This window comes from Trachypithecus francoisi, unplaced genomic scaffold (genome assembly GCF_009764315.1).
Source record: "Trachypithecus francoisi isolate TF-2019V2 unplaced genomic scaffold, Tfra_2.0 Lachesis_group10, whole genome shotgun sequence".
In the NCBI taxonomy this organism is placed as follows: Eukaryota; Metazoa; Chordata; class Mammalia; order Primates; family Cercopithecidae; genus Trachypithecus; species Trachypithecus francoisi.
Genome location: NW_022681455.1, coordinates 79,012,406 through 79,024,837, shown reverse-complemented (window position 1 = coordinate 79,024,837; position 12,432 = coordinate 79,012,406). Strand labels below are relative to the sequence as shown.

Below are 12,432 nucleotides of genomic sequence, written 5' to 3'. Positions count from 1 at the left end.
TTGGTTGAATGAGGTAAGTCTTGTTAACTCAATTCACAGATGAGGCTCTGATAGGGAAGTAGCTCACCCAAGGTCACACAGCTACTCAGTGATTGAGCTGGGAGGTGGCTTAGGTCTGACTTGCTTCCAAGGCCAGCCTGTCAACCCACAGTACTCTGGCCATCTTTGTCAGAAAACTCAAAAGAAGCTCTTTGATTGCAAATTGCAAGGCAAAGCTGTCAATCCTGGTGGGGATATGAGGAAAATTTAGAGACCAAAACTCAGCCAATACCTGGTATTCTTTATAAGGGTGGTAGTCGAGCAATATTTTTCCTGCTGTGCCTTCACCTTCCGCCTTCTCCCCACAGGGTTCCCAAAAGGAGCTGTTGAACTTGACTCAGCAGGATTACGTGAACCGCATAGAGGAGCTCAACCAGTCGCTGAAGGATGCCTGGGCCTCAGACCAGAAAGTGAAGGCTCTGAAAATAGTCATCCAGGTTAGATCTAGTGATCCCCTCCGCCCCCACCCAGAATTTCCTATGTAAAATTCCACTGCGGAGACTTAGAGTTTTCAGGGGCCTGCCTGCAGGGTCTTACCGTTGTTTTTTCATCCCTTTCCTTTTCATATACTTCTTGTGAAAAGCCATGATTATGAATCTGTGTTTTTATGAGATGGCTAATCCCAGGGTCACCATGTGCAGCTGCACACGTTGTGCACTGCACAACTGCAGGAAGCACTCTTCACTCTAGGTTACAGAATTGATGATACCCCATGTGTTGTGCAGTACATTAACCATGGTGCAACCCCTGACACATTTGTGATTTGTACACACTAAAGATTGGGCAACTTTCTGTTGGGATTCCTTGATTGAATTGGCTTGGTGTCTTTGGAATTAATGACGTGTGTCCCTAATAAATGAATATTTCAGACATATTACGCATGCTTATGTGACAAGGAGAAGAAGTTTACAGCATTGGGAGAGGTACATACATTGAATCTTCTTTGCTGATGAGTTTGTTAAGCAAGTGACAATCCTTGAACCACAAGAACAAGTACTATGTGGAAAACAGCTTATATTTCTTGGTCCTGAAGATCCGACTATCTTGGCAAAATGTGCTCAGAAGCACGTTTGGAAAGGAATAATTCATTAAATTATCATTTTCAGAGCAGAGTCAACAAAGGATTTCTGAACTGCCATTTTAGTTCAAAAGGACAGATCCCATTCTCATTCCATGTTATGATAATGTGACATTTGTTTTCTCACCTGTTCCTTTGAAAGACAGGAGAGTCCGGGGGTCTTCACACTGGACCCTTCAAGTCTTTTAAGATGACTCCTTGTATAGTAGGGGTGATTTCTTTGGTGTTTCATGATGGGAGGCAAACCCACGCCCGTTTCTGTTCAATCACTGATGTTAGTTTACAGAGTAAATAGTCCCGAAGGCCAGGCCTCTCATCCTGGGAGCCCGTGGAGAGGGTTGCTTGCTGAGTGTCTCGAGTGAGAAACTATCTGAACTAACAAGTGCTTCTTCACAATATTTGCATTGGCAGCATCTCTCCGTAGATTATTGTAGTTTAGAACCGTGTCTTCTAAGAGGTTTACATCTGGGGGAGATTTGATTCATGTCTTCACGAACAAAATAATCATAAGTGTGTTTCATCAACTCCACATCTGGCTAATAGTAACAATTCTACAATAGATTAAGGACTGCCTTCTTGGTCCAAAAGACATAGTCAAGGCCGGGCGCAGTGGCTCACATCTGTAATCCCAGCATGCTGGGAGGCTGAGGTGGGTGGACCACTTGAGCCCAGGAGTTTGAGACCAGCCTGGCCAACATGGTGAAACCTGTCTCTACTAAAAAGACAAAAATGAGCCAGGCTAATTTGCTGTACAGTAAAGTTCTGTGTGTGTGTGGGAGGGGTACCTGGTGGCTGCTTTACTAAGGCATATTTTACATATCACAAAGTCCACCCAGTATAAGTGTATAAATCAGTGATTTTTTTTACTAAACGTATAGAGTTGTGCAACTATCACACAATCTAGTTTTAAAACATTTTTATACCTCCCCAGATTCCCCCAAGCCTGTTTGTAATCAAATCCCACTGCCATACCCAACCCCAGAAAACTACAAGTCTGTTTTCTGGTTCTGTAAATCTGCCTTTCCTGGACATTTCATATACATGGAATTATTCGTAGATAATCTTTTGGATCTGGCTTCTCTCACGTAGTATAATGTGCCTTTTTAATAGATATGTAATAGTTCTACATATTTATGGGGTACAAAGTGATATTTTGATACATGTATCCCGTGTGTAATGATCAAATCCAAGTAATTTAGCATATTCATCACCTCAAACGTCTCTAATTTCTTTGTGTTGGGAACATTCAAAATCTTCTCCTCTAGCTATTTGAAAATACACAATAAGCTGGGCCTGGTGGGACACACCTGTAATCCCAGTTACTTGGGAGGCTGAGGCACGAGAATTCCTTGAAAGTGGGAAGTGGAGGCTGCAGTGAGCTAAGATCGCACCACTGCACTCCAGCCTGGGTGACAGAGTGAGACTGTCTCAAAAAAAAAAAAAAGAAAATACGCAATACATTTTGAACTATAGCCACTCTAGGTGCTATTGAACACTATAACTTATTCCTCCTATGTAGCTGTAATTTTGTACCCATTAACCAACCTCTTTGTTCTCCCTTTGCCCTTACCCTTCCCAGCCTCTGCCTCTAGTCATCGCTGTTCTACTCTCTACTTCTATGAACTCAACTTTCATGGCTCCCACATGTGAGTGAAGACATGCAGTATTTATCTTTCTGTGCCTATTTCACTTAACTTGATGGTTTCCAGGCTCATTTGTGTTGCTGTGAATTACAGAGTTTCATTTCTTTATGGCCAAATAATATTCCTGTGTGTATACCACGTTTTCTTTATCCATTCATCCATTTATGTACATCTAGATTGATTTCATATCTTAGCTATTGTGAATAGCGCTGCAATAAACATGGTACTGCTGGTATTTCTTTGATATACTGATTTCCTTTTCTCTAGATGATAACCTAGTTGTGGGATTGCTACATCATATGGTAGTTCTATTTTTAGTTTTTTGAGAAATTTCCATACTGTTTTATAGAATTGTTACACTAATTTACATTTCCACCCACAGTGTATAAGAGTTCCCTTTTCGGCTGGGCGCGGTGGCTCACACCTGTAATCCCAGCACTTTCGGAGGCTGAGGTGGGTGGATCACCTGAGGTCAGGAGTTCGAGACCAGCCTGGCCAGCATGGTGAAACCCCATCTCTACTAGGAATACAGAAATTAGCCGGGCATGGTGGCAGGTGCCTGTAATCCCAGCTACTTGGGAGGCTGAGGCAGGAGAATCACTTGAACCCAGGAGGCGGAGGTTACAGTGAGCTGAGTGAGATTGTGCCATTGCACTCCAGCCTGGGCGACAAGAGCAAAACTCTGTCTAAAAAAAAAAAAAAAAAAAAAAAAGAGTTTTATTTATATTCTCATCTGCATTTTTTTTTAAGAGATGAGGTTGCCCAGGCTGGAGTGCAGTGGCTATTCACAGGCGCAATCACATTGCATTACAGCCTAGAAATCCCAGACTCAAGTGATCTTCCCACCTCAGCCTCCCAAGTAGCTGGGACTATAGGCACATACCACCATGCCCAGCCTATTTTTGTCTTTTTGATAGTAGCCATTTTCATGTGGTTTTCATTTGATGATTCCCCTGATGATGAGTGATGCTGAGCGTATTTCCACATACTTCTTGGCTAATTTGTGTATCATCTTTTGAGAAATGTCTCTTCAGCTCTTTTGGCCATTTTCTAATTGGATTATTTTCTTTAGCAGAATATGTTTGAGGTTCATCCACATTGTATCACGTGTGGGTACTTTGTTCCTTTTCACTGCTGAATCGTATTCTAATGTGTGGTTATCTTAACAAGTTGATGGGCATTTGGGTTGTTCCCACTCTCTGGCTGTTATGAATAATACTGCTGTATGCATTTGCATACCATTATTTGTGTGGACTTACGTTTTTATTACTCTTAGGTAAAATTTTAGGAATGGAATTGCTGGGTCATATGGTAAGTTAGGATTAACTTGTTGAGAAACTGCCAAACTATTTTCCAGATGGCTGCACCATTTATCTGAGGGTTCTAATTTCTCCACATCTTCTGACGCTTGGCATTGTCCATCTTTTTTTCTGTTTTCTTTTTGTTTGTTTGTTTGTTTGAGACAGGGTCTCTGTCACCCAGGCTGGAGCACAGTGGTGCGATCATAGCTCACTCCAGCCTCAAACTCTGGCCTCAAGCGATCCTCCCACCTCAGCGTCCTGTGTAGCTGGGACTACAATTGGCCACAACCATGCCCAGTTTATTTTAAAAATCTTTTTTGTAGAGACAGGGCCATGCTGTGTTGCTCAGTCTGGTGGTCTTGAATTCCTGGCTTCAAGTGATCTTCCCATCTCAGCCTCCCAAAGCGCTGGGATTACAGGCCTGAGCCATCACACCTGGCCTATCACTTCTGTTATAACCATCCTACCATCCTGGTGGGTTTGAAATGGTACCTCATTGTGGTTTTACTTTACATATCCCTAACAATGATGTTGAACATCTTTGTACATGCTTATTAGCCATTTGTATATCTACAGTGAAATGTCTATTCAAGGCCTGTTCATTTAAAAATTGTGTTATTTGGTTGAGTTGTAACAAATTTTTTTTCCTCAAGAGGCAGGGTCTTGCTCTGTGACTCCAGATGGAGTGTAGTGTTGCCATCACAGCTCACTATAGCCTTGACCTCCCGGGTTCAAGTGGTCCTCCCACCTCAGCCTCCCCAGTAGCTGCCACACCCAACTAATTTTTAAATTTTTTGTAGAAACGGAGGGTTTTACTTTGTTGTCCAGACTGGTCTCAAACTCCTGTGCTCAAGCAGTCCTTTCATCTTGGCCTCCTAAAGTGCTAGGATTACAGGCATGAGCCATGCACCTGGCCAGTTGTAACAATTCTTTATATGTTTTTGATACTATTTCTTTGTCAAGTATGTGATCTCCTAGTCTGTGGCTTGTCTTTTTGTTTTCATAATTGTGTCTTTGAAGTGCAGTTTTTATTGACTGATTGATTGATTGATTGAGACAGAGTTTCACTCTTGTTGCCCAGGCTGGAGGGCAGTGGCATGATCTCAGCTCACTGCAACCTCCGCTTCCTGTGTTCAAATGATTCTTGTGCCTCAGCCTCCTGAGTAGCTGGGATTACAGGCGCCTGCTACCATGCCCAGCTAATTTTTGTATTTTTAATAGAGACGGGGTTTTGCCATGTTGGCCAGGCTGGTCTTGAACTCCTGACCTCAAGTGATCCACCTGCCTCGGCCTCCCAAAGTGCTGGGATTACAGGTGTGAGCCACTGTGCCCGGTCAGAAGTTTTTACTTTTAGCTTCATTCATCAATTTTCTCATTTTAGCTTATGCTTTTGTAGTTGTATCTAAGAACTCTTTGCCTAGCTCAAGGTCATGAAGATTTTTTTCTTTGTTTTCTTCTAGAAGTTTTATAATTTTAGCACTTACATTTAGGTCAATGGTTCATTTTGAATTACTTTTTATATATGCTATAAGGTAAGGATCTAAATAAATTTTATTTGCATGTGGAGCTACAGTTGTCTCAGCAATATTTGTTGAAAAGACTATCATATTAGTCTATTCTTGCATTGCTATAGAGAACTACCTGAGGCTGGGTAATTTATGAAGAAAAGAGGTTTAATTGACTCACAGTTCTACGGGCTGTATAGGAAGCATGGCTGGGGAGGCCTCAGGAAACTTAAAATCATGGCGGAAGGCAAAAGGGAAGCAGGTACATCTTTCCATAGCAGAGCAGGGGAGAGAGAGCGCGGGAGCGAACAGGGAGGTGACACAGGTTTTCAAACAACCAGATCTCATGAGAACTGTATCATAGGAACAGCAAGGGGGAAGTCTACCTTCATGGTTCAGTTACCTCCCACCAGGCCTCTCCTTCAACACTGGGGATTATAATTCGACATGAGATTTGGGTGGGGACACAGAGCCAAACCATATTAACTATCTTTTTCTCTACTGAGATCTTGGCACTTTTGTTAAAAATCAGTTGACCAAGGCCAGGCATGGTGGCTCATGCCTGTAATCCCAGCACTTTGGGAGGCCGAGGTGGGTGGATCACCTGAGGTCAGGAGTTCAAGACCAGTCTAACCAACATGGAGAAACCCCGTCTTTACTAAAAATACAGAATTAGCTGGGTGCAGTGGCACATGCCTGTAATCCCAGCTACTTGGGAGGCTGAGGCAGGAGAATCACTTGAACCCGGGAGGTGGAGGTTGCAGTGAGCCGAGATCGTGCCATTGCACTCCAGCCTGGGAAACAAGAGCGAAACTCCATCTCAAAAAAAAAAAAAAAAAAAAATTGACCGCTGGTGGCAAACTCAGACTACTTAAAAAACAAAAAAACAAAAATCAGTCAACCATAAATATGAAAGTTTATTTCTGGACTCTCACTGTCATTCTGTTGATCCATTAGTCAATCATTGTGCCAGTTCCACATTGTGAGACAGAGTCTTGCTCTGTCACCCAGGCTGGAGTGCAGTGGCATGATCTTTGCTTACTCCAACCTCCGCCTCCCAGGTTCAAGCAATTCTCATGACTCAGCCTCCCCAGTAGCTGAGATTATAGGTGCGCGCCACCGCACCTGGCTAATTTTTGTATTTTTAGTAGAGGTGGGGTTTTACCATGTTGGCCAGGCTGGTCTCGAATTTCTGACCTCACCTCAGCCTCCCAAAGTGCTGGAATTAAAGGCGTGAGTCACTGCGCCTGGCCAATTCCACATTGTTTGGATTACTATGGCATTATAGCAAGTTTGAAACTGGGTAATATAAGTCTTTTTTTTTTTTTTTTTTTGAGACAGAGTCTTGCTCTGTTGTCCAGGCTGGAGTGCAGTGGCACCATCTTGGCTTGGCTTACTGAAACCTTCAGCTCCCAGATTCGAGCGATTCTCCCACCTCAGCCTCCCGAGTAGTTGGGATTACAGGTGCCTGCCACCATGCCCAGCTGATTTTTGTATTTTTAGTAGAAATGGGGTTTCACCACGTTGGCCAGGCTGGTCTCAATTCAAACTCCTGACCTCAGGGGTTCCACCCACCTTGGCCCCGCAAAGTGCTGGGATTACAGGCATGAGCCACGCACCTGGGCTGGGTTAGATAAGTCTTTTAACTTTCTTCTTCTTTTTTAAATTATTTTTACTGTTCTGGGCCCTTTGCATTTCTGTATGAATTTTAGGATCAGCTTGTCAATTTTTACAAAATAAAAAAAAAAACCTTCTGGGATTCTGACAGGGATTGCATTGAGTATGAAGTCATCTTCTGATGCATAAATTTTGCCATCTGTTGATGAGCATCTGGCTCTTTTCTTTTTTCACTACATGGACGATGTCGCTGTGAGCACGCTCGGTCACGTCTGCTGGTGCCCATGTAAAGCTTGTCTCTAGATAAGTGCCTATACCTAAGAGTAGAACTGCTCTGTGCCTCTTCAGCTTTTCCAGATAATGCTAAGTTATTTTCCATAGTAGCTGTGCCAACATACGCTTGTAGTAGCATGTGGGCGTGTGAGAGTCTGTGCGATTCAACATTCTATCACCATTTGGGATGAGCAGATTTTCTATTTTAATTTTTCCAGTCGTATTTTCTTGTGGTTTTAATTTGCAGTTCCTCGATTACTAATAAAAATGAGCATCTTTTCACATATTTATAGGCCATGGGGGTTTCCTTTTTTGTAAAATGCCCTTTGCCGATTTCTTTTGTCTATTTTTCCATTTTGTTACCTGTGTTTTTCGTACTGAGTTTTGGGATTTTTAAAATGTATTCTGGATAGTAATGGCCTACTTCTTTCCTTCCTACTCAGGTCATCTTTGAATGTATGCATTTATTCTGGCTATTCAAAATTTTTAGCCTTTTTTTTTTTGAGACAGGTTCTTGCTCTGTCTTCCAGGCTAGAGTGCAGTGGGGCGGTCTCGGCTAACTGCAACCTCTGCTTCCCTCGCTCAAGTGATTCTCCCACCTCAGCCTCCTGAAGTAGTTAGGGCTACAGGCACACACCACCATGCCTGGATAATTTTTGTATTTTTTGTAGAAACTGGGGCCTCACTACATTGCCCAGGCTGGTCTCAAACTCCTGGGCTCAGGCGATCTTCCTGCCTCAGCCTCCCAAAGTGCTGGGATTAGTGGTGTGAGCCACCACGCCCAGCTGGGATTTGTATTGTTAACACATACCTGGGTTACCTGATTCTTATCAGGTAAGTTTAGGAAGCGGCACCAAAGCTTTAAAAACTGTGGCATCTTCAAAACAGTAATTTAAAAAGTAACTTCAATGTATAAGATCATTATAGCTTTAACTTTGAATTAAAAACAAAATCTTGTTCCTGTTGTCGTTTATAAAATATATGTTCTATGAAACCAGCTTGGGAGAAAATCAATGCACAGATGTTTGGAAAGCCCCAGCTGTGTTTAATTTGAAATCCTCTGTTTAAATTCTCTCTCTCACCTCACCAGTGGGCAGTAACTCATCGCTGAGAGACTGTGCAAGCCCGGCTTTGGGTAGAACTCAGGGATGTCACATCCCTAGGAACCGAGAACTGTGTATTGTAAACAGTCTCTAAGATTTGGAGTTGTTAGCTTTTTCCAGCCTTGAAATCTCATGGGGCAGTTGTTTAAGTTGGAACTCTCACAAAGGGCATATGAAAATCATAGAGTGAGGTGTCAGGAAATGGAATTCCTCATACATCCAATTGCCACGTTTGGTGTCAGCACTATTGCTTTTACAGCTTACATTCCCCCCCCACCCCCAAATAACATCTGGGCTGTAAGAGGATGTTTCGCAAATCAGACACGTTGTTTACTTTTAAGCCTGCAATGCTATGGAGAAACTTGGTGACTCTAACAATTTAGATGTTGGCTAACAACACCAAACTGAAAACACATGTCAACCTATCTCTTGACATGGTGAATATTCTCACCATTCTCTGCATATTGGGATTGCATATTAAATAATCGTTCCTAAATGTCTGAACATCTTTTTTTTTTAATTTTTAAATGACATTTTTCTTTCTGAGGGTCAACCGTTGGGGTGATGAAGTGTAGCAGTTATTTAATTCCTTATGCTGACTTTTGCATTTGGAAAGACTTCAGGGCATGGCATTAAATTTAGTTCTTCAAAGTAGAAAGAGCTTTTCTGTTTCTGATGATAAAAGATAATCTAAAGTGTTTGGGGCCACATTGTGTGACTGCGGTCTTCCATTAAGAGTCCTGAACACTGAACAGCAGACGAGTACTCAAAAAAACAGTTCTGAACATGTTGGCTGGGTGCAGTGGCTCACCACCTGTATTTCCAGCACTTTGGAAGGCTGAGGTGGAAGGATTGCTTGAGGGCAGGAGTTCAAGACCAGCCTGAGCAACATAGTGAGAACCTGCCTCTATATAAAATTAAAGAAAAAAAAATTAGCCAGCCATGGTGGTACATACCTATAGTCCCAGCTACTCAGGAGACTGAGGCGGGAGGATTGCTTTGAACCCAGGAGTTCATTGTTGCAGTGAGCTATGATTACACCAGTGTACTCCAACCTGAGTGACAGAGCAAGACCTTATCTCTAATAAAAGAGTAATAAAATTTTAAAAAATTAAATAGGCCGGGCGCGGTGGCTCAAGCCTGTAATCCCAGCACTTTGGGAGGCCGAGACGGGCGGATCACGAGGTCAGGAGATCGAGACCATCCTGGCTAACACGGTGAAACCCCGTCTCTACTAAAATATACAAAAAATAAGCCGGGCGAGATGGCGGGCGCCTGTAGTCCCAGCTACTCGGGAGGCTGAGGCGAGAGAATGGCGTAAACCCGGGAGGCGGAGCTTGCAGTGAGCTGAGATCTGGCCACTGCACTCCAGCCTGGGCGACAGAGCGAGACTCCATCTCAAAAAAAAAAAAAAAAAAATTAAATAAAGAGCATGGCTGTGACCCTTTGGCATGAATGAGAATGTAGAATTCAGCAATTCCCTGCAAAAGCCGAAATGTTCTCAGCATTGAAGGTCATATTTCCAGAGTAGCATGTATTCGTTGAAGCTTATGTTCCTTTTAGGGGGGAATTTGGGACTGAGTATAAATAATCAGTGTGAGTTTATGAAGCCTTGGGGATTTACTTATGAGGGCATTTCTTAGAAAAGAATGTTGGCCGGGTGTGATGGCTCACGCCTGTAATCCCAGCAGTTTGGGAGGCCGAGGCGGGCGGATCACGAGGTCAGGAGATCGAGACCATCCTGGCTAACACTGTGAAACCCCGTCTCTACTAAAAAATACAAAAAATTAACCGGGTGGGGTGGTGGGCGCCTGTAGTCCCAGCTACTTGGGAGGCTGAGGCAGGAGAATGGTGTGAATCTGGGAGGTGGAGCTTGCAATGAGCCGAGATCGTACCACTGCACTCCAGCCTGGGAGACAGAGCGAGACTCCGTCTCAAAAAAAAAAAAAGAAAAGAAAAGAAAAGAATGTTTAAGGATGCTGATCACCCTGAAATCAACAGAAGAAGCCAGTCTGCAAAGCAGTTGAACAAAGATGGGGCCACAGATGAGGACTGTGATGAGAGAGAGGTCATTCATTTCTCTCAGTGATTTTGAGTGCTTCCTGGTTACCGGTATGCAAGCAGGATCCTTTTGGATAAGGCTTTCGTGAAGAAGGTGATATTGTATTTCCTTAAGAGGCTGTGTTATGGGCCGGGTGCGGTGGCTCACGTCTGTAATCCCAGCACTTTGGGAGGCTGAGGTGGGAGGATCACTTGAGGTTGGGAGTTTAAGGCCAGCCTGGGCAACATAGCAAGACCCCATCTCTACAAAAAAAAAAAAAAAGGGAAGAAAAAAAAAAGAGGTTCTGTTGTGAGCTGAGTCTGGCTCTCTTTGTCAAAAGCACCGTGGTTTAGTTTGTCATTCTTTGCTCAGTGCCTAGCACAGGCCTTAGCACATAGTAAGTATCTCAACTTGTTTACAGAAACCATTAATTTTTCAGGTCTGGAGTGTCCTACCCATACCAGACATGCCAGAGTGAATTTTCTCTCTTTTTCTCTTTTTTTAGTGTTCAAAGCTTCTTTCAGACACCAGTGTTATTCAGTTCTACCCAAGTAAATTTGTCCTTATCACCGACATACTTGATACATTTGGTAAGTACCTGTCATATGCATCTTAGAGCTAGGAAATATGTTCGTTTTGTCAAGAACTGGGTGGTAGAGTTACTCTAAATTAGGTTCTGCTGTGGTTTAAGTTATTAACTAAGTCATGAGAGAGATCAGACCATCCCCCCACGCCCATTAATAAGGGTGCTATTTTTGAAACATTCTAAAATTTTATTTTTTCTACTTTTTTTTAAATCAGGGTCTTGTTCTGTCATCCAGACTGGAGGGCAGTGGCGCAGTTATAGCTCACTGCAGCCTCAAACTCCTGGGCTCAAGCCATCTTCCTGCCTCAGCCTCCTGAGTAGCTGGGACTACAGGCTCATGCCACCATGCCTAGCTAAGTTTTTTTTTTTGGTAGAGACAGAGTCTTGTAGTATTGCCCAGGCTGGTCTCAAACTCCTACCTCAAGTGATCCTCCTGCTTTGGCCTCCCAAAGTGCTGGAATTACAGGCATGAGCCACCATGTCTGGCCTGTTTTTCCTAATCTTCTGAGAGACTAGTAAAGTGAATGAGTGAAGCAGGGCAGGCTGGGGGCACTAAGCAGCATGGGTCCCTTGCCGTCTCACAGGCACCTGAAACTGTACTTGGCATCTGTTCCCAGCCCTTTCCCTTTTCCCACTGAGTTTCTGTCTCCAGGAATGGCACCACCATGTACCCAGTTGCCTAAGCTGGGAATCTGAGCATCTTCCCCCACATGCCCATGTCCAGTCACCAAATTCTTTGGTTCAGCCTCCTAAAGCTCTCCCCAGCGTGTCTGTTTTTTTCTTTCTTCACTGTTAAATTTTTTTTTTGTTTTTTCTTTTTGGAGATAAAGTTTCTGTCACTCAGGCTAGAGTACAATGGCGTGATGTCGGCTCACTGCAACCTCTGCCTTCCGGGTTCAAGCAATTTTCCTGCCTCAGCCTCACCAATAGCTGGGATTACAGGCGCGCGCCACCACACCTGGCTAGTTTTTGTATTTTTAGTAGAGATGAGATTTCACCATGTTGGCTAGGCTGGTCTCAAACTCCTGACCTCAAGTAATCTGCCCTCCTTGGCCTCCCTAAGTGCTAGAATGACAGGCCTGAGCCACTGTGCCCAGCCTCACTGTTAAAATTTTAATCCTAGCCACAGCCCTTTCCCACCTGGATAATTTCCTGCATCACTGTGGCTGCCCCTAGTCCCACATACCACCTCACAGGTAGAGTGACCTTTTGGAGCCAGGCAGAAAGGTTTAGACTGAAGAGAATA

The 12,432-nt window shown here is 43.6% G+C and overlaps 1 protein-coding gene across 3 annotated transcripts in view; it reads left to right on the top strand.

Moving 5' to 3' along the window:
* VPS35L (VPS35 endosomal protein sorting factor like) overlaps positions 1-12,432 on the top strand; it is a 151,344-nt gene that overhangs the window by 25,691 nt on the left and 113,221 nt on the right. For all 3 annotated transcript variants that reach the window (XM_033217848.1, XM_033217847.1, XM_033217849.1), the window contains exons 7-8: positions 348-476; positions 11,106-11,190. In XM_033217848.1, the coding sequence (XP_033073739.1) occupies positions 348-476; positions 11,106-11,190 (214 nt within the window). The remainder of the gene's footprint in view (positions 1-347; positions 477-11,105; positions 11,191-12,432) is intronic.